The sequence below is a fragment of the Kogia breviceps genome, chromosome 1 (genome assembly GCF_026419965.1).
Source record: "Kogia breviceps isolate mKogBre1 chromosome 1, mKogBre1 haplotype 1, whole genome shotgun sequence".
Taxonomy (NCBI): Eukaryota; Metazoa; Chordata; class Mammalia; order Artiodactyla; family Physeteridae; genus Kogia; species Kogia breviceps.
The window spans coordinates 147,851,443-147,872,339 of NC_081310.1; the positions used below are offsets into that span (position 1 = coordinate 147,851,443).

General features: G+C 33.6%; 1 protein-coding gene across 1 annotated transcript in view; it reads right to left on the reverse strand.

The window, feature by feature from the left end:
- The window catches only part of EFCAB7 (EF-hand calcium binding domain 7), a 52,506-nt gene that overhangs the window by 24,080 nt on the left and 7,529 nt on the right, over positions 1 to 20,897 (reverse strand). The window contains exons 3-8 of the mRNA XM_059045127.2: positions 18,569 to 18,780; positions 17,846 to 17,932; positions 17,060 to 17,255; positions 16,517 to 16,638; positions 6,081 to 6,222; positions 2,040 to 2,149 (exon numbers count right to left, since the gene is read on the reverse strand). Of these exons, the coding sequence (XP_058901110.1) occupies positions 2,040 to 2,149; positions 6,081 to 6,222; positions 16,517 to 16,638; positions 17,060 to 17,255; positions 17,846 to 17,932; positions 18,569 to 18,780 (869 nt within the window). The remainder of the gene's footprint in view (positions 1 to 2,039; positions 2,150 to 6,080; positions 6,223 to 16,516; positions 16,639 to 17,059; positions 17,256 to 17,845; positions 17,933 to 18,568; positions 18,781 to 20,897) is intronic.

Consider the following 20,897-nt stretch of genomic DNA (forward strand, 5'->3'; position numbering starts at 1 on the left):
TTTACTACTATTTATATAATATGGACTATAAAACAAGAAGGCAGAGTCCCAGATAAACCTACCTTATACAAAATTCTTTTCCATCACAGGATATTTATAATGAGTGCCAAGACATTTGTATAGGAAAACATTTTATTCTCCTGTTCTATAAGAAAAAGCAAAATGGCATCCCTCTATGATCCTTCTAGGTGCTTTCTGGAGCCCAATGGCTTCCTGTAAAACCTAGGGATTGTCTCTGTCAAATATATTAAACCTAAGCATTTCCTAGTCGTGTATAATATCTAAGCAAGTAGCCATTTGCCCTTCAGCACAGAATAACCCTAGGGAATTCTGTCTGGTATTGTGTCTAAAACTCCTTTCAAATCCCAGGTTTATTTTAGGTCATCCTGGGGACTCATATACAAAACAAAGTTGCCCATCCAAATTCTGGGTTCGGCCCTATTTCTACCCTTACAAGTCAGAGGAACCATAATAATCCTAAAGTGACCATGGCCTATTTTTATAAAAGAAGCAATCCAATAAAAGTGAGGGCCATTTTGAAAACTAAAGATTGACCAAACCCATCTTTTGTAAATCATAATCTTTTAGATTGGCCAGATGTTGACTGATCCAGGAGTGAAAAGCAGTTCTTGCTGTTTCCTAACATATGTTATCCCTTGAACCTCCCTTATCTCTACATATAAACTTGAACTGCCACAGTGGTTGGCAAATGGAAAGTCTTTCATGGGCACAAAACTCTTCTTAAAGAAAATAATTGTGAAACTAAAACTAAAAATCCTTTGTAAATATGACATATTAAAGATAAAAGAGGCCTATAGTAAAGAGGTAAATAGAAACTCATTCAAATTTTATTATAGGCTTGCTATGTACTAACATTTTTATACATGTAATCTCATAAGAAAGTAATTTTAACCAAAACAAAGTGGGAAAGCTATTGTTTTAGACAATGCTTTATCTTGAATTTAACTTTGTAGTCAGTTTTGAAGAATTTAATCAAAACATTAACTGCTGTCATTTTATTTATTTCTTGCCTATAACTATTCTTGTCTGTTGGAAGCCAACAATAAAGACTTTTATATAACATTCCATTAGGGAAATGTTTGTCTGTCGTTGGGCCTATATAAAGATTAAATATGATATTGCAGTAAGCCCTTGAATAGTATTATTCCTGTTGTTGTGTAGCAGATGTATTCTGTAGTCCTCATAAAACAAATAGCCACATTTATGTATCTGCCTCACATATTTGGCCTCTGAGTAAATATATAATTAGAAAAGATCAGAACAACCCCATGGGCAACATATAAAATCATTTGAAAGCATTTCTTCAGATCAATCTATTTTTGGACCCTATGAGTCAAGCCTGAGGATAGTAATCTTGAAGTTTTTCTGTTTTGAAATAGTAGTATAAGTAAGACAAACATCTAGAGGAACTTTTTCAAAGCCTTGAATTGCTTGTATTTAGGGGGAAAAATCCACTGGCATCAATCATTTTTATTGAGTATAACAAAAAAATGTTCACATGTGGGGTATCAGGGCATTAGAAAAGAGGAAAGTGAAGTACAATGTCACACAACTTATAAGTTATGAAGCCAAAATGGCCAATCAATCCTCAATTTTTAAAAATTTATTTATTTATTTATTTAGTGGTACGCGGGCCTCTAACTGCTGTGGCCTCTCCCGTTGCGGAGCACAGGCTCCTGACGCGCAGGCTCAGCGGCCATGGCTCATGGGCCCAGCCACTCCGCGGCATGTGGGATCCTCCCGGACTGGGGCATGACCTCGTGTCCCCTGCATCGGCAGGCGGACTCTTAACCACTGTGCCACCAGGGAAGCCCAATCCTCAATTTTTAAATCTCAGCAAATAAGAAAAAGTCCTTCACAATTAATAAAACATATGTAATATGAATAGTGATTACTGTATATACCTTAATTGGAAGGGAAGATAAAAAGTTTTAAAATATATAGAAAAACTATTATTTTCCTCAAACGTGAGGTCATACTATATTTTTAACTAAACGTTAGAAAATAAATATGTATACCTCTCTATTTCGTAGTTCAGTAAAACACATGAGCTGTAGATTTGCTTGACTCTCATTTTCCTTAAGAATATACAAGGCAGTATCAACTGATAACCAAGGGGATGGTTTTCCTATAAACAAAAAAACCAAACATCTTAAAATAAGCAATCACTACTTACTCTTTGCTATTTAAAAAAGTAGTGGTTTCTTTCCCCTTTGGATTTTTATTTTTGGAAATACACATCCATTTTTATAAACATCATAGCATTTGCAATAAGGCTTATACCTATACACAATGAAATTGTTAGAAACATTCTCTATATACACACTTTCTAAAAATCATAACTTTTCTTAAACTCATCAGAAAGCTACGGTTGCAAGGCAACCAAGTAGGCTGAAATCCAGGGACAAACAAACCCTTTCAAGAAGAGAGAAGATGCAAGCACTGGCTTACTTGTAAAGGAGCATAGGAGGAAGAGATGTTGGACATCATTTATATGCTGTTAACTCCAAAATTTGTATCTCCTGCTAGGACCTTTCCTCTGAACACTAGACCCATATATCCAACTGCCTATTTGACATTTCCACTTGGATTTCTATGTCTAAAACTGGCTTTCCAAAACATCTGAAAAAAAAAAAAAAACCACAACTGTCCATCTATACTCTTTTCTGTCTCAGAGTAACTCATTCCTTCCTGTTGCTAAAACCCAAAATCCTGGAATCATCTTTAACTTTTCCCTTCTCTTACGTATCATAATGAAGTCTCAGGAAATGCTATGGTTTGACCTTCAAAATATATCCAGAATCTCTACTTCTTATCCCCTCTACACCCCAGTTCAAAGCAACACCAGTCCCCTCTTAGAATTCTGCAATAGAGTCCTAGCTGGACCCCTTGCTTTCTGTACCTTCAATCTGTTTTCAATACAGCAACCTGACTGCTCTTGTTAAAATATGTCAGATTATGCTCCATCTCTACTTACAAATCCTATAATGCAGTTGAAAGTTGGAAGAATGTTGCTCCCACCCTAACAATGAGAAAAAAATGCATGAAATACAAAATCATAACATTTCTTGAACCTGTCAGAGCTGAGGTCACAGGACAACCAAACAGCCTGAAATCAAAGGAAAGACAGACCCTTCCAAGGAAAGATGAAATGCAAGCACTGGCTAATCGGTGGTGGTGCACAGGAGAATAAGATGTCAGGTGTATAAGTGGAAGAAAAGGGAGCAGAAGAGATAAAGATGGAAAATTATCTAAAAGTAATAAGACAACAAGCCATAAATCTAAGAAACTCAGAGAGCCCTTAGTAGGATAAATACCAAAAAGATAAACACAACCAAAAAAACAAACAAAAAAACAACCTCCCTAAAACTCAAAAACAGCATCAACAACAACAAAGAAGACCCAAAAAACACCAAGACACGTATTCAAACTATTGAAAATCAAAGATGAAGAGAAAATCTTGATGGCAGCCTCCTAAGGGTTCCTCTTTTCTCTAAGAGTAAAAGTCCAAGTTCTCATTATGGCAAAAAACAAAACAAAACTCTACCTGATTTTTGTCCTTGTTTCTCCCTGTCCTCATGCCCTACACTCTCTTCTTACGTTGTTGTTCTTCTAACACCAAGCACACTCTCACCTCAGAGCCTCTGAACAGAGGATTCCCTCTACCTGTCACTTCCTCCACTCTTCACCCATCCCCTTCCACCAGCCCTACATCCACAAAACTTACTCCCTTGCCTCCTGTGGAAGACAGCAAAAATGGCCATCCCTCTCTGTATCCACAACCCCTTGCAATGTGACTTTGTAGCTCTTCCATCAAGATATCAAATCTATTTCTCCACCTTGTAAATCTGTACTTGCCTTTTGACTTGCTATGCACAACAGAATGTAACAGAAGTAACGTGCTGGTTCTGAGCCCAGGCCTATGGTGCTTCTGCTTTCTCTCTTAGATTCCTGTTATACCATCAGAACAAGTCCAAGCTAACTTACTAGCGGGTAAGAGCCTATAAAAGGCTGAATCAAGTTGTCTCAGCTGAAACCCATACAAAGGAAAGAGCCCAGCCAAGATCAGTTAAAGCCAGCCACCAGCTAACCTGCAGCTGATCAAAGATGCATGACTAAGCCCTGCAGAAAAAAGCCAAGCCCAGCTCAGACCAAAAGAACTGCTCATACGCAAACAAACATTTAATTGTTTTAAGCCACTGAGTTTTGGGGTAGTTTGTTACACAGCAGTTGATAATTAATACACCTCTTTCAAAGTCTGCTCAAATGTCAACTTCTAATGAAGCATACACTAATACTCCCTTTTTTAATGGCAACATTGAAAATACCTTTTCAATGGTATTCACAATGCCCCTTTTCCTGTTTTTCCCATAGCACTTATCACCTTCTAACACACCATGTCATTTACTATTTATTATGTTTATTATTTATTGTTTATTTCCTCCACTAGAATGTAAGTTCATAAGGGCAGGGATTTTGTATTTTTTGTACTCTGATGTATCTGTATCTTAAGCACCTAAAATGATACTTGGTTTATAAGGTCTTCAATAAATATTTGATAAATAAATGAAAAAAAATCTTCATAAGAATACAGAGAATAAACAACTACATTGAATTTGCAGACCTATCTTGATACTTTTATCTGAAAAATAACTACTGTAATTGTCATTTAAAAGTATCTATTACCAGGGCTTCCCTGGTGGCGCAGTGGTTAAGAATCCACCTGCCAATGCAGGGGACATGGGTCTGAGCCCTGGTCCAGGAAGATCCCACATGCAGCAGCGTGATTAAGCCTGGGCACCACAACTACTGAGCCTGTGCTCTAGAGCCCATTAGCCGCAACTATGGAGCCCATGTGCCACATCTACTGAAGCCTGTGTGCCTAGAGCCCGTGCTTGGCAACAAGAGAAGCCACCGCAAGGAGAAGCCCACGCACCTCAACGAAGAGTAGCTCCCGCTCGCCACAACTAGAGAAAGCCCACACACAGCAACAAGGACCCAATGCAGCCAAAAAGAAATAAATAAATTTATAAAAAAATAAAAATTAAAAAAATTAAAAGTATCATTTACCAAATGTTGTAAGTGTCCTACAAGATATACAGTGAAAACTTTCAGAATCTCTACTTTAGGAGGAAAAAGTAATGTAAGTGGGGAAGAATTCTCTTGTAAGTAGATGTTTATATGTAAACATAATAAAAGAAAAATAAAGATTGATACTTAGAACAATAACATTAAAAGGATATCTAGGGGGGCTTCCCTGGTGGCACAGTGGTTGAGAGTCCGCCTGCCAATGCAGGGGATACGGGTTCATGCCCCGGTCCGGGAAGATCCCACATGCCGCAGAGCGGCTGGGCCCGGGAGCCATGGCCTCTGAGCCTGTGCGTCAGGAGTCTGTGCTCTGCAACGGGAGAGGCCACAACAGTGAGAGGCCCGTGTACCACAAAAAAAAAAAAAAAAAAAAAAAAAGGATATCTAGGGAAAGCACCCATATAGCCACTTTTCACTAATTAAAAATTATGTAATAACCACTGTAGACACAAGGAAATTATTAATTTTTATCTAGCATTGATGTATAGAAAAAGAATATTACCATGGATATGAAAATTATTAATAAGGATTGTCTAAGTCATATGACATAGCACTTTGAAGGTATTCAAAAATATCTGCAGTTCATATTTGTCCCAAATTATGCTCCTATAGAAGTTGTCTCATACATATTAATTTAAAAAATTGATAAATGGAAAAAGTTAAGGATTTATTAGCAGATAAAACATTTATTCTATGTCAAAAGGAAACCAGGTAACATTTTGTTCCCATTTTTAAATAAATTAAAAGAAAAATACTTTAAACATGTACAAAAACAATTTACTTTCTTTGCATAATATGATAACACAGTCAATGTACAAACGACTTTCTTTAAGTGTACTGCAATATGTAACCACATGTTTCTTAGGCAGATCATTTTCTTCACTAACTAGAACCATCAAATACTTACATAAGTATTTCCAAAGTGGGCATAAATTGATATTTTTTAAAAAATACAGAAAATTTAAACTTGCCTTCAGCTTGACTCAGGTTTAATGGCTTAATTGTTAGATAAACCAAGGATCTCTGAGCTATTTGCATCCTATATTGATGACTAATGATTTCACCATCTTCTTCTAAGAAAAAGCAACCTTTTGATTGTACACATTGCCACTTCTGAAATGAAGGAAAAAATTTTTATTTTTATATTTTTATTCAAACAATATTTATTACAAGTTTCCAGCATGCAGAGCAATGAGAAAAAACCTAGGGAACATATAAAAGAAATGTCAACTAGAGCCAGTGCCCTCCAGGAATTTGCAACATCATTAAGAGGCAGCATTTAGATAATAAAAAGTTAGGAAAAGATATAATGGAGAGGAGAAATATGAAAAATACAGTTCATGAGAGCTGGAGAAGTACTGAAACAAAGTAATAAGTGAACATGCTGCTGCAATAATCAGGGTGAGATTAGTGCCTAGAGCATACTAAGAATGAAGAAGTAAGGATTGTTAAAACTGATACGTTGAAAGAAAAAGTGAAAGGACTTTATATTTAAAAGATAAAGTATAATAAACCAAAATAATTGTTACAAGTCTAGGTAACTAAAAGACTGAATTCATTTCACAGCTATAGCAAAATGCTGATAAATACCAGTTTTCAGAAAGACCTCTCGATAAAATTAGCTCTACTATCTCTTGGTCTCAAATTCCTTCTCCTAGTTCCAAACCAACATGCTTACATGTGATCTCATAACTAGAACTTCATAACAGGTTTTACTTGAAGATGGCACTTTATGCAGAAAGTAAAGGATTCTTTGTTGAAGGTATGAGAAATTGTTCCATTACCATAGATACGAGCAAAAATGCTTTCCACTTTATCATTAGTAGGCTTGCCTACCTATAAGACATATTTCTGTTCCACTCCTAATGGCTTCCAAAAATAGAATATTAATGAGGTTTTGAAGTGACTTTATAAAGGATTTTGAACAATTATCTGTTAGTATATTTAGATAATAAGCTCAAGGCTTTAATAACATTAAGATAACAACTGAAAAGGCATGCATTAGCTATGTAACAATAATATTAAAAATATTATTAATCCTGGGACTTCCCTGGTGGCACAGTGATTAAGACTCCACGCTCCCAATGCAGGGCACCTGGGTTCGATCCCTGGCCAGGGAACTGGATCCCACATGCATGCCGCAACTAAGAGTTCACATGCCACAACTAAGGAGCCCACATGCCGCAACTAAGGAGCCAGTGAGCTTCAACTAAGGAGCCGGTGAGCTGCAACTAAAAGGAGCCCACTTGCTGCAACTAAGATCCAGCATGACCAAATAAATAATTTTTTTTTTTTTCCGGTATGCGGGCCTCTCACTCTTGTGGCCTCTCCCGTTGTGGAGCGCAGGCTCCGGACGTGCAGGCTCAGTGGCCATGGCTGACGGGCCCAGCCTCTCTGTGGCATGTGGGATCTTCCTGGACCGGGGCATGAACCCGTGTCCCCTGCATCAGCAGGCAGATTCTCAACCACTGAGCCACCAGCAAAGCCTTAAATAAATATTTTAAAAATATACATTATTAAACCATTTTAGAAGGATTTACTATGGCACTGAAGAGTCAAGAACACACATTATTTACATTGATATTGAAATATTACTCACATTTTTAAAGGCTAAACTATCTTAACATATACTTACATACCATTTTTCTATTATGTAAATTATAATTACATTTATATTTTATATTATTTTCTTGGTACCAAAATACATTTAAAATTATAAATTTAAAAATAGGAAAAAAAGTCCCCATAGTTCTACCACCCTAGTTTGATTCTTATGTAATCATTCCTAATACTGACTTTCTATAAAAACCTATTTTGTTACATTCTAATTAATATTATTTTATGTCCTGCCTTTTTCATTTAATGTTATATCTGAAACATTGTGCTATTGAAAAGGAACAAAGTTGAAGAACTCACATTTCCTGATTTTACTGCAAAGCTACATTAATCAACACAGTGTGATACTGGCATAAAGACAAACATATAGAACAATGGAACAGAAAAGATAAACCAGAAATAAACTCTCACAAATATGGTCAAATGATTTTCAACAAGGGTGCCAAGACAATTCAAATTTCAACAAACGGGGCTGGGAAAACTGGATACCCCTGTGCAAAATAATCAGTCTGAACCCTTACCTTATACATATACTAAAATTAACACAAAATGGATCTAAGACTTAAATGTAGATACTAAAATTACAAAACTCTGAGAAGAAAACATAGGGGGAAAGCTTCATGACATTAGATTTGGCAATGATTTCTTGGATATGACACTCCAAAGCATAGGTAACAACAAAAAAATATAGATAAACTGAATTCATCAAAATTAAAAACCCTTTGTGCATCAGAGGACACTATCAACACAATGAAAAAGCAACCCACATAGTGGGAGAAAATATCTGCAAATCATATATCAGAAATGGAGTATAATTCAGACTATACTAAAAACTCCTAGAACTCAACAACAAAACAACAACAACAACAACAAAAAATTTAAAAATGGCCATAGGGCTTGAATAGATATTTCTCCAAAGAAGATACACAGATGGCCAATAAGCATATGAAAAGATGCTCAGCATTATCATTAGAGAAATGCAAATCAGAACCACAATGAGTTACCATCTCATACCCACTAGGATGGCTATTAAAAAAAAACAGACAATAACAAGTGCTGACAAGGACATGGAGAAATTGGAACACTTGTGCATTGCTCATAGGAATGTAAAGTGAAGAAGCCACTGTGGAAAAGGTTTGACAGTTCCTCCCCCCAAATTAAACATAAATTACCAGATGATCCAGCAATTCTACTTCTGGGTACATATCCAAAAGAACTGAAAGCAAAGACTCAAATATATAAAATGTCCATTGACGAATGGATAAACAAAATATGGTATACACCTACAATGGGATATCATTCAGCTTTAAAAAGGAATGAAATTCTGACACATGCTACACATGGATGAACCCTGAGGACATATGCTAAGTGAAGTAAGCCAGAACAAAAGCAAAAGGACAAATATTGTATGCTTTCACTGATATGAGGTAGCTAGGATGGTTAAATTCAGAGACAGAAAGCAAAACAGCAGTTGCCAGGAGCTGAGGGCAGGAGGAAATGAGGAGTTATTGTTTAATGGGTACAGTGTCAAGTGGAGATGATGAAAAAGTTCTGGAGATGGACGGTGGTAGTGTTCTTACAACAACACAAATGTATTTAAGGCCACAGACTCATACATTTAAAAATGGTTAAAATGGTAAATTTTATGTGTATTTTAGCATAATAAAAAATTTTGCTAAGCAATATTCAAATTTTCAATTTAACTGGTTCTTTTATTACCCATTGAGTTTGTATACCATTACTTACTTAACTATTTCTAAAGTGTTGGACATGTAGGTTATCAGTATAGATAATGCTAAAATGAATACTATTTTGTCTAAATATTTTTCTTCTGATGAATATCCTTTAGAAGAATTTCTAAGCAAAAAGTATGTGGGGACTTCCCTGGTGGTGCAGTGGTTGGGAATCCGCCTGCCAATGCAGGGGACACGGGTTCAAGCCCTGGTCCGGGAAGATCCCACATGCCGTGGAGCAACTAATCCCGTGCACCACAACTACTGAGCCTGTGCTCTGGAGCCCACGAGCCACAGCTGCTGAGCCCATGTGCCACAACTACTGAGGCCCACATGCCTAGAACCTGTGCTCTGCAACAGGAGAGACCAGCGCAATGAGAGGCCTGTGCACCACAGGGAAGAGTAGCCCCCACTCGCCACAACTAGAGAAAGTCCGTGTGCAGCAACGAAGACCCAATGCAGCCAAAAATAAACAAAATAAAAAATAAACAAATTTTTTTTAAAAGTATGTGTATTTTTAAGGCTAATGACATATGTTCATACCACTTTATAAAACAGTGATGCAACTTTACAGTACCGCCAATGGTGTCTAATGTGATAATTTGTTATTACCATAACTTGGTCAGTAGTGTTACCATTAAAAAATTGGTTAGTGGTTGGGGATGCTTTCTTAAGCTAGGTGTGAGTACATAAAATATTCACTATAGTATTCCATATATTTTTGTATATGGTATTGTTAATGATTTTTTACAATAATTTATATTAATGTAATACAATATAATAAATTAAAATGGTATTGTAATGATTTTTGCATTAATTTCCCTAATTACTAGCAAGGTTGAACATTTCCCCATGCGTTTATAATTTTGTCTCCTTCTGTGTGAACTGCCTATTTATCCCCTATTGTCATAGATCTGTTGTGGACTTGGTATTCTTCTTACATATTTTAATAAGTTATTTTGACTATTTTAGATATTAATCACCTTTGTAACTTTGATGCATGTATTTTCTCTATTTCCTTTAATTTTAGTTTTGGTTATTTTTCAATTATGTAAGTTTTCCACTTTTATATTCATCTTTTCTTTGGAGATTTCTTCTTAAACTGAATTTTAAGAAATTATCATTATTGCTAAACTATTACTCAAGCTTTTAGTCAGTCATTAGTCACATGCACTGTCACACCTTTGAGGTATAAAACATATGTGTACTTTTAATTCTGAGAAATTAAAATGTGACCTTAAATTATTGGAATTCATCTTCACAAGTATACTGCCCATGACAGAAACAAGTCATTATACATGATATTTCAACAACATCCCTAGAAGACAATATGGGGTAGATATAGTCATTTTAATAAACAAGTTGAGATACCTATAGATTATATGGGTTCAGAGTTACACAAAGAGTTTGTAGAAATATTAGGTGTAGAGTCTAACACTTCTGGATCAAAGCTTTACCATTAAATCACATTTCTAAAAGAAAATATACTCAGGGTACTAAATTCAAAATTTTTATAACACAATGAGGTTCAAAGTTGGGCTTGAGTCAAAAGTTCAAGTTCAACTGTTAATGATGGGTAAGATTATGTACGGACTTTCATTTAGCCTCCCTGTAAATCTCTTGGATGGGAATGTATTATTGACTAACAACAGATGCTGACATTATTTCAAAGCCAATTGTCCTGAACATAATCAACATGACCTTGGACGATGATGACTGCTACAAATAAGAAAGGAAAGATACAATCATATGGAATTTTGAGACAGTTTGTACTAAGATTCTGACATCAAATGGAAAACACTTAAGCTGTTTTCCTTTCAATCAAGTTTTTTAAAGTATTTATTTATTTGGTTGCACCAGGTCTCAGTTGCAGCAGGCAGGCTCCTTAGTTGCAGCATGTGTGGAATTTAATCTAATATAACTTATGAATATATTTTTTACATTTACCCAACTGGAATGGTAAAGGATACTAGTTTAGAATTACAGAATATTAAAGGTAGAAGTCTAAAAAGCAATTCAGTCGGACTTCTCTTTAGACTGATGAAACTCTGAAAAATAAAGTGATATGCTTAATTCACAATTCTCGTTGATTGCAGAACCAGACCTGAACCTAAGTATCCTTACTTTCTCTCCAAACTACCTATATTCAAAATTCTTTTTTCCCCCCACATTTAAATATCTGCCATGATTTTTCTAAAGCTAATATTTTTTAAACTTCATGTTTATGAAATTATCATAAGTATGATAACTCATTATCATTCAGAATTATACATATACTGAAGTGTTAAGATAAACATTATTTGGTTTTCTTACTAAAAAAATGTAGATTTTAGTAGCTAAAAAATTTCCTAAATTTGTATTGGAACCATGGGTATAGCAGCCTTCTACTCTCTGGTTAAAACATGTTTAAATGAGGGCTCCCCTGGTGGCACAGTGGTTGAGAGTCCGCCTGCCGATGCAGGGGACACGGGTTTGTGCCCCGGTCCAGGAAGATCCCACATGCCGCGGAGCGGCTGGGCCCGTGAGCCATGGCTGTTGAGCCTGCGCTTCCGGAGCCTGTGCTCTGCAACGGGAGAGGCCAGAACAGTGAGAGGCCCGCGTACCGCAAAAAAAAAAAAAAAAAAAAAAAAGTTTAAACGAAACTAAAAAACAACGCACTTTGCCTGGTACAATAGTGAAAAGTACTTGTGGCATTTGGGAAACTCAAAAATGGAAGAGTTTCTCCATGTGCTTATGGTATCTCTGGTTGATAGAAGATGCTTTATAAAATTTAGCTGGGGAGCGAATTAAGTATTTTTATTAGACGTCTTTCCTAAGTTCCAATTTTAGGAAAGGTACAGGTAGAAGGGAATTTACAAGTTTCTTTGAAAGACAATCAATCTGAATACAACACATGGTTAATAAGGCTGGAAAATGGTAAGAAAACAGCTACTATTAAATAGAAGAAAGCCTATATATTATATATATCAACCAAACTTCAATGTGATAATCAGTTTACTTTGAATACTAAATAGCACGGCTAGGAGAATTTGTAGCTCTCTTGTTTGAAAGGAAGAATTCAAATTCTTAAGATCTGTCAGAGTTATTAAACACACAATGCTTATTCAACCCCGAATTTCCTTTAAAACAAATAGACTCTCAATCACACAGAGCTTTTTCTCTAGGACCTAGACTAAAATGTTATGAATTAAAAGGAAAAAACTACTGACAAATTGGCTGGCTCATTCAAATAAATCAACTTGAAAGGATTATAGATTAAGTTGACAGTTCAAGTATTATGAGAAAAATGGAAGAAGGTTGAGTTTTTAAAAAATTCTTAGAATGACAGAGTAGGAAATTCCATGTATGATATAATTTTTGACAATATAAAGCAGAAATAAAATAGTAGCTTGTAATTCTTATATAGGGCATAAGGTGGTGCTATACTCTACCAATTCAAGTAAATTCATATAAAAGGAAAAAGAACTGTTAATTCATTTATCATATACAAATATTATTTATTTTCATTCACAATGCATAAGAAAATGCTTAAAAGCATAAATTAAAAATAGTAAAGTTGAAAATTCTAGCTCTCAAAAACTTAAATATATCAGTAAAATTACATTGTTCTTGGAACACTGTAGAGAACATGATTTGTTTGACACACAATTCTGTATTATTAAAGTTTTAGGTGACGTAGAATTATTAAGCAGTAGATCTGCCATAGACTTAGTCAAAGGAGGAACTTATATGTCATCATTACCATCATCATCATCACTGTTGTTTTCTATAAAGATGTCACACTATTAGAAGGCTATCACTTTTTGTTAAGTAGGTAAACAGACTGCTGTTGAACTTTTTGTTATTAAAGAATTATAAACTGTATATACTTAAAAACTGTACATACTTAAAAACTGTACATACTTAAAAACAAGAGGTCAAATAGATGATTTATAAGGAGAAAATCTGATATAGATTGCTCACCTAATTGACAAGTTGAATTGATCAACATTTTGAAAATGAGAGACCTTTATAAGAAAATTATTATTTGGAGCCTTCACAAAAATTAAGTTAGACAACAATTTCAAGTCTAAAATGTTTATATTTGTATTGTTTTACATATATAGACATATATAACCTACATGTTACACAACATTCACATACAACACATATGTTGTATTATATACATGTTACACAACACATATATATGTAAAATATATGTAGACATAGTCTAACTAGGAATCTGGATATAGTATTGCATCTCTGGAGCTTACAACTCATGGCTTTCTCTAATTTTAGTCATGACTGGCAACTGAAGCTATATTTCTCTCAAAGAAAAATTTCTGACACTCCTTGTACATTATGAAACCTAAGTAAATGGATAGAATTCAGGATTAAAACAAGAATAGTGATACAGTACCTATATACGGTATACAGAAAGTAACACATGTATAGTCCCTGTGAAGGTCATACTTTCCTCCCATAATTCAGGTCTTTTACCATTTGTGTAGGTTTATGATTTAAAACCTGGCTTATGTGTACCCCATTACAATAACTTTCTAATTTCTGAAAAGACCTTTCTTTTCTGTCCCAATTCCATACTTTTCCACTCCACATGAAACTGAGATACCCAAACTTGTTTAAAATAGATTTAAAGTATTTGAAAAAAATTAATTTAATAATTCTTTTAGTAACTTTTTCTATCAATCTCAATTAAAACAAATTATACAATAATTGTATTCCTAACCAAGTACTTCTTAGAGTTGTTGTGAAACTTAAGAAATATATAATATTTAAGAAATTTAAAAGAATAACTTCAAGGTAAAATGCAAACAAAGAACTGAATCCTGCTGAATAGCAAAAGGATCACAGATTTTTTTTAAAAAAATCATTTCAGCTCATCTAAGAAATATCAGAGAGTACAAGCAGTGGGCAATATCAAGATCAGAAAAAGGACATAAAAAAAGAAAAAGGTAAGTAGAAAAAGGTAAGTAATATGAAAGCTATGAAGTATTTCCAAAAGACATTAAATTTTATATGGAAGTCACAGAAAATACGAGTTGACAGTACACCATCTTCTTTTAATCATTAAATTCTCCTACTATCTTTTACCTAATTCCTAATTATCATCAGTACCTTTCCTTGCTCTTGATGTCTTAGATGCAAAACTTTAGTCTTTTGTTATACAATCACTATGGCCTACAGATTAATTTTGGTGTTGTCTATTAGAGTTGTCCTTTCCTTACTATGTTCAGGTACTACCCTTGGCCTAGCTGTACTTACTTTATATCTGGATAACTCTATCAGCCTCTCTATAGTCTCCCTAATTTGAAGTCTCCATACACAATATACAACAGTAAAATAACTTTTCTTAAACTATACTTTCATCATGTTATTCCCACATAAAGACCTACAGTAATTTCTTAGTTCCATAATAATATTAATAATAATATTATTTATTAAAGTAAAACTATGTCCCTGGCATTGTGCTAAATTATTTATATATGTTAGATGATTTAAATCTTTCAAAAACACACTAAATATAATTATTCTCAATTTATAGATAAGGAAACTAAAACTCAGAGGTGCTGCTGACTAACTTACTAAAGGTCACACAGTTATTAAGTGACAAAGCTAAAAGTTAAACACAGGTCTGTCTATTCAAAGGTTTTAATCAGCACCTTAGAACAGTGCTTTGCACAAAGTAGTCATTCAATAAATATCTGTTGTTGTGGGAATCCCCTGGTGGTCCAGTGGTTAGGACTTCATGTTTTCACTGCTGAGGGCCCGTGCTCAATCCCTGGTCAGGGAACTAAGATCCCACAAGCTACACTGCTTGGTGCAGCCTAAATAAATAAATAAATATTTGTTGAATAAATGAAATGTTATACTAACTTGGTATATTGTTAATAATGAAATGAAAATCTTTATTTTTTTAATTCAGGGCCCATTACACTAAGCAAAATAGCTCGCATACGTTACCTTTTTAATGAATATTTGTTGAGCTGAACTAAATTAAAGGAACTGTATTGGTATGTACCAAATTAATAAGAGCATGAAACAGAGAAAAAGTTTTATTATGGCTTTAATATAACCCATATTAATATTCATTTATATTTTATAAAATTGTATTTATTTACACTTTTGAATCAGGTAAGCAACAATTATTTAAGTTGATTTTACTAGTTAGCATTTAATTTAGTTGCAAAATACAGAAAGTTTCCACTGGTGGAAAATAATATTGTTGGAACACTAAATATTGTGTGTGAACATGTTGGACATGCACACCAAATTGCTTAGGGTGTACAGATTCCTAAACAGTCTGAACAAAATTCCTTGGAGATAATGTTTTAAAATTCTAATATAGAACAAATGTCACTGTCTAGCAATTTAAAGATATAAGGGACTTCAGAGTTCAATAACAAATACAGAGTTGTTATTTGAAACAAAAATGTAGCTCTTGAGAACAATCAGTTCAGTTTTCTAACAGCAGTTATAGTATGTGGTCATAACCATTTTTCCCCATTTTACAGAGGTCCCTAGGTACACACTTTTAATGTATCCTAGTAGTTTCCAGTTAATGTTTTATATTTCTGTAGCTATTATTTTCTGTTGAAAGAAAACTAGTAAAGGTTGAGTCTAGGAAAGGAAAACAAAGGAAGAAGATCAACATTCACACTCTACAAATATTGACTTAGCAAAGTGACTTTGTTGTTTTTCTCTCATAGGAACTGATATTGAATGATTTATTTATAAGAAACACCTATGAAAAGTATTTGTTAAACAAAACCAAAATATTGCTTGGCAAAGTACGTAATTGCATAATCTATTCATCAAGTTCAAAAATTGAAGAGTCATCAATTTTAAACTGAAGACCATTCAATAATATTCTTATCCATCATTTTCACTTTAAATTTAAAAACTGGCTTATAGGTAGAAATGCTACAATCCACAAAAAACCTCAAAGAATTACTTCATAAACTTTACTTGTTCTCTGTAAACACCAAAAAGTTATTAATAAACTTAATGTCAAATTTGTTTTCAGAAAAAGTCATACCTATTCATTTAAAATACTATACCTTTATTGAGTTTGGCTCAGTTAATTTTGAGTTTTGGTTACTATTAGCGCCCATGGTAATTGTGAAAGAAACAGATGTTCTGAACTCTCTAGTTGCTGTCAGTAAAGAACTCCTGGTGTCTCCTGTAACAAGTAATAGTTGTTCAGTCTCACATTATGAAAAGCTGTCAATAAGAAGTGTGTTTCTAAACACAGTGTAGTATGAAAGGACTGCGTATTAATTTCATTCTCTTTGTTCTTTCTACTGAAATAAATTCAAAAGTTTTATATTTATCAGACTTTAATGGCCCCTAATTTCTGATCTACTAATAAGATTCTTTATTTCATTCTGTCATCTTTTAGCCTGAAATTTTAGTTTTAATAAAATATAATGAACAAAGCCAAGTCAAGTTCCATAATAAAATTTTTCTTCAATAGATTTTTATAGCTAAGTGAGTCTAGAAACAGTAGCTAACAAAAGTTTGCTTTACTAGTGATAAGCTAAGATGGAAAGAAAAATTTATCTGAATATGATCCTTAATTCTTGAACAAGAAAAGTAAATACCTTTATTTGAGAATGATTCCTGATCAGTTTTTCTTATGATTCTGGGTGATGGTTTTGGTACTGGTGATGGGTCCCTTTCAGGGGACCCTTCCATGTGGCTTCCAAACTGTTGACACCTCAGTTTACCGTCAACCTCCAATTTTTCTAGCGTAGTTTTGAGACATTGTTCATTGGTTGTCATATATAATTTACAAAACTACAGGAAACAAGTACTCCAGTGGGTAAAACATTCAATCATACATTTGGGAGGAGAAAGAAAATGCACATTAGTGGGCAAGGGATAGACTGATAGATGGAATATATTTCCTATTGAACTAGGTTACTCATTTTATTTTCTTGAATCAGATTGACCACCCTCAAGTGACCTAGTGAAATGCAGCCATGATTCAATAAGGAGGCTATACCCTGAGTGAAAATAAAATGTTACACAAAGAAAGGTGATTTATTATTATTTTTTACAAGACATATGCAGACTTGCATTTATTCTAAATAATTTTTATGATTCTTCCACTCCAGAAGAGGCATATTTCAAAGAAGAGTGTGTGTGTGCGTGTGTGTGTGTGTGTGTGTGTGTGTGTGTGTGAGCACATGCATGTATTTTAACTTGGTTACATTATTTTTCAGGTAGTCATTCAGATTACAATTGTGGGACTGGAGAGATTAAATTTCAAGTACAATTAGTACATAATATATAAATAAATCATTGTCAATATTTAAAAGATGTGTACCTTTAAAAATACTTCTCCTATACAGTAAGCAAATTTACATCAGTATGAGTTTATGTACCTTGATGTAGTCAAACTTGCCATCAGCATTTATGTCAGCCAAATTTATTATGGCATTTACTTCTTCTCGAGTCATCTTCTCACCTCTCTGGAAAAAAAAGATTTATTTTAAAGCAACATGCCTATCACTTTGTTATGCATGGGGAGAGTGGAAATTAATTTTAATCTTTTCTACAAGTAAATTTGAATATATTGTTTCATTAAAAATCTCAGAATGAGTATTACGTCAAGCAAAAATGAACCTATTATATGAAATAAAATTTCACAATTTTATTAAATTGTGTAAAAGTGTGCTGAATTTCAGTTTACTAAATTTCAACAATATATATCATAGATACAGTAATAACTACTATTAAATTCAGAGTAACACTACTTTCTCATGCTGTACCAAGAAACAGAATGGTTTCTGAATCTCATTTATACTTTAGTTCTCTTTTACTTTTCACATATGAACCTATCACTGATTTACAAAGAGTTCTGGCAGGAAAGAATTGCAAAGGAGCACAAGAGGATTACAACACAGGCTCAATTTCATACTTTATCTTTTATTTATAAAGCACCTTTCATACAGAAGGATCCTTAAGTACTTTACAAACAACATATATGTGATTCATTTCACCTGCCAGTGAAATAGTTATTTCTGATGTGGACTTTGGTAGCCAAAGCTAGAATCCAAGTTGTTCTGCAAAACATGCATATTACAAAACTGTTTCACAGATCTTACCTTTGTTAGAAGTTTACAAAGATCAGTGTGTAAAATAGAGCCATCATCATTTACATCTAATTGCTTAAATGATTTTAGCAATTCTGCTTTTGAAGTAGGTTTTTCCTTTCTTAAAATTAAACAAAAATCATCAAAATTCAGTTTGGCAGTTTGGGGAGTCCAATACTTATTAATGGTCTTTTGGGATGGATTTCTTCCTGCATGCTGAAGAGCTGCCCAATAAAACAAGTATTATTTGTTACAGTAACATTTGGAATTGGTATTTAAGTGCATTAAAAAAAATCATTATATACTACAATATTATACAAAAGTACACACATACCAATACATTACCTTTGATGTTGATAATCTAGTGCTATCAGTGTATGCCTGACTTTCAAAAATAACAATATACATATATGTTACCAGCTAAAGATTCTCAAATATATTAAAATGCCATAATTAAATAGATTTTTCCTATTCTGATAGTTGGTTCTCAACTTACATAGTTTAATTAACTGATAATATCTGAGTTACCTCATAAGAGTGCCTGGAGAAAAAAAAAGATTTAAAAACAACCATTCACTTAGTTGTTTTGAGGACATAGGAATAAAAAAAAGCATAAATTATTACTTTTTCTGGCTCAACAAATATCTTAATGAAATGAGTAAATCATTAGTTTGAGAATATCGCTGACAACAAATCATGATATCTAAAATGTTCATCACTGCCAGCTATTAGTTTCAAGAACATGAATCATGTCCCAAATGTCAAATACATGCACAAAATGTATCCTACTTGCAGTTACAGCACTGCTAAAAATCAAGAATGTCAACAAACTTTGAGAGAACTCTATAATAGAGATGCAATGGGAAATTACTTTTCATTTTTAACCAGAACATTTAAAAATACTCCTATAACCAGTTATTCATAAGACATTCCTATTTTAAAAGCTATGCCCTTATAACTATGAGAGGCAAAAGAATTACAATGTGAGAAAGGCTTCGTATATTTGCAGGTCATATCACACTAAAATATAATGGTTTTAAACAATTGTAGATATTTTGTACAGTTGAATAGGAGTAACTTGGTAATTTGCAAATAGACTAATCTCTTCATAATAAGGCTTTAATGTCTTAACACTACCTAAAATGATCCAATAGTAAGTTTCCTAAGCAACACAGACAAAATTAACAGAATTTTAAAAGGTGTAACTGTCCTGAATTATACTACAAACTTCTATTATAAAACCTCATATTGAATATTTCCAACTATCTTAGGTGAGATTTCACAAGATCTATGCATTGTCAATCACCATTAAAATTGATAATCTAGATATTCTACAATTTAATGTAATAAGGAATAATATATAAAAATCAGTTTAACTAAAGAAATATCCTCAAGGAAATAGAAACCAGATCAAGGCAATAAAATGCAGACATTTGTGAGTCCATTATATTAAATATTCATTGTACACAAGAATAATATGAGGTGACTTTTTATTTTTAAAGATATAAGCTTCTTGGTTCCTAAGAAGTTTTATAATCTACATAGTAAGTCCACACCTTAAGTATAAAGTTGCTACTTGTGGTCAAGATTTATGGTTAACAACATATTAGAAGTTAATGGACTAAGACAAACATTCCCATCTTCCAGATTATGCCAGTGCATTGTACCTAGATAACATAAACTTTGGCAAAGAAACAGAAACAAGATCAACTAGAGGTGACTCTCAGAGTTACCAAAAGTTACAGCTATAGCAATTGCCATCTTCCATTCACCTAGAAAGCCTTTGTGGAAATTTGTAACAGTGGAGATAACATAGTTTTTTAAATTTCCACACGTTTATTTTGGAAGTATACAAAAGTCCTAATTACCATGTTTCCCAGGAATAAAAGATAAGTACTCTGCCTAGTGTGTAAGTGGACAATTCCTTAATTCATCTATCAAGATAATCACAAAAAGAGCATACGTGTTTTAGGATTCCATCTCCAGTCAGCCTCCTCCCTTTAAAATCTGGAATACAAGTAAGACCTAAATGAAGTTGTGATTTAAAGTCTAAAGTCCATGTGAAAAAATGGTATTTTCTGTCTCTGGAAAAATAGATGTGTAACTCTTTCCCACAAGTGGCAGCTCAAATGCTTGTTGCTATCTTCAGTAACAAAATATTTTTAAAATATTTTTTAAATTACTGTTAAGTTGTCTAAAAGAACAACTTTCTCAGAATAAAATTATTTTTCTCAAAACATGTATTAACTAAACATTCCCATATCTAAGAAATAGGTACAATACTAACCTAACTTTAATCTTTAGTTTTAGAATTAGTTGGAGCTCATTATTAAGACCAATA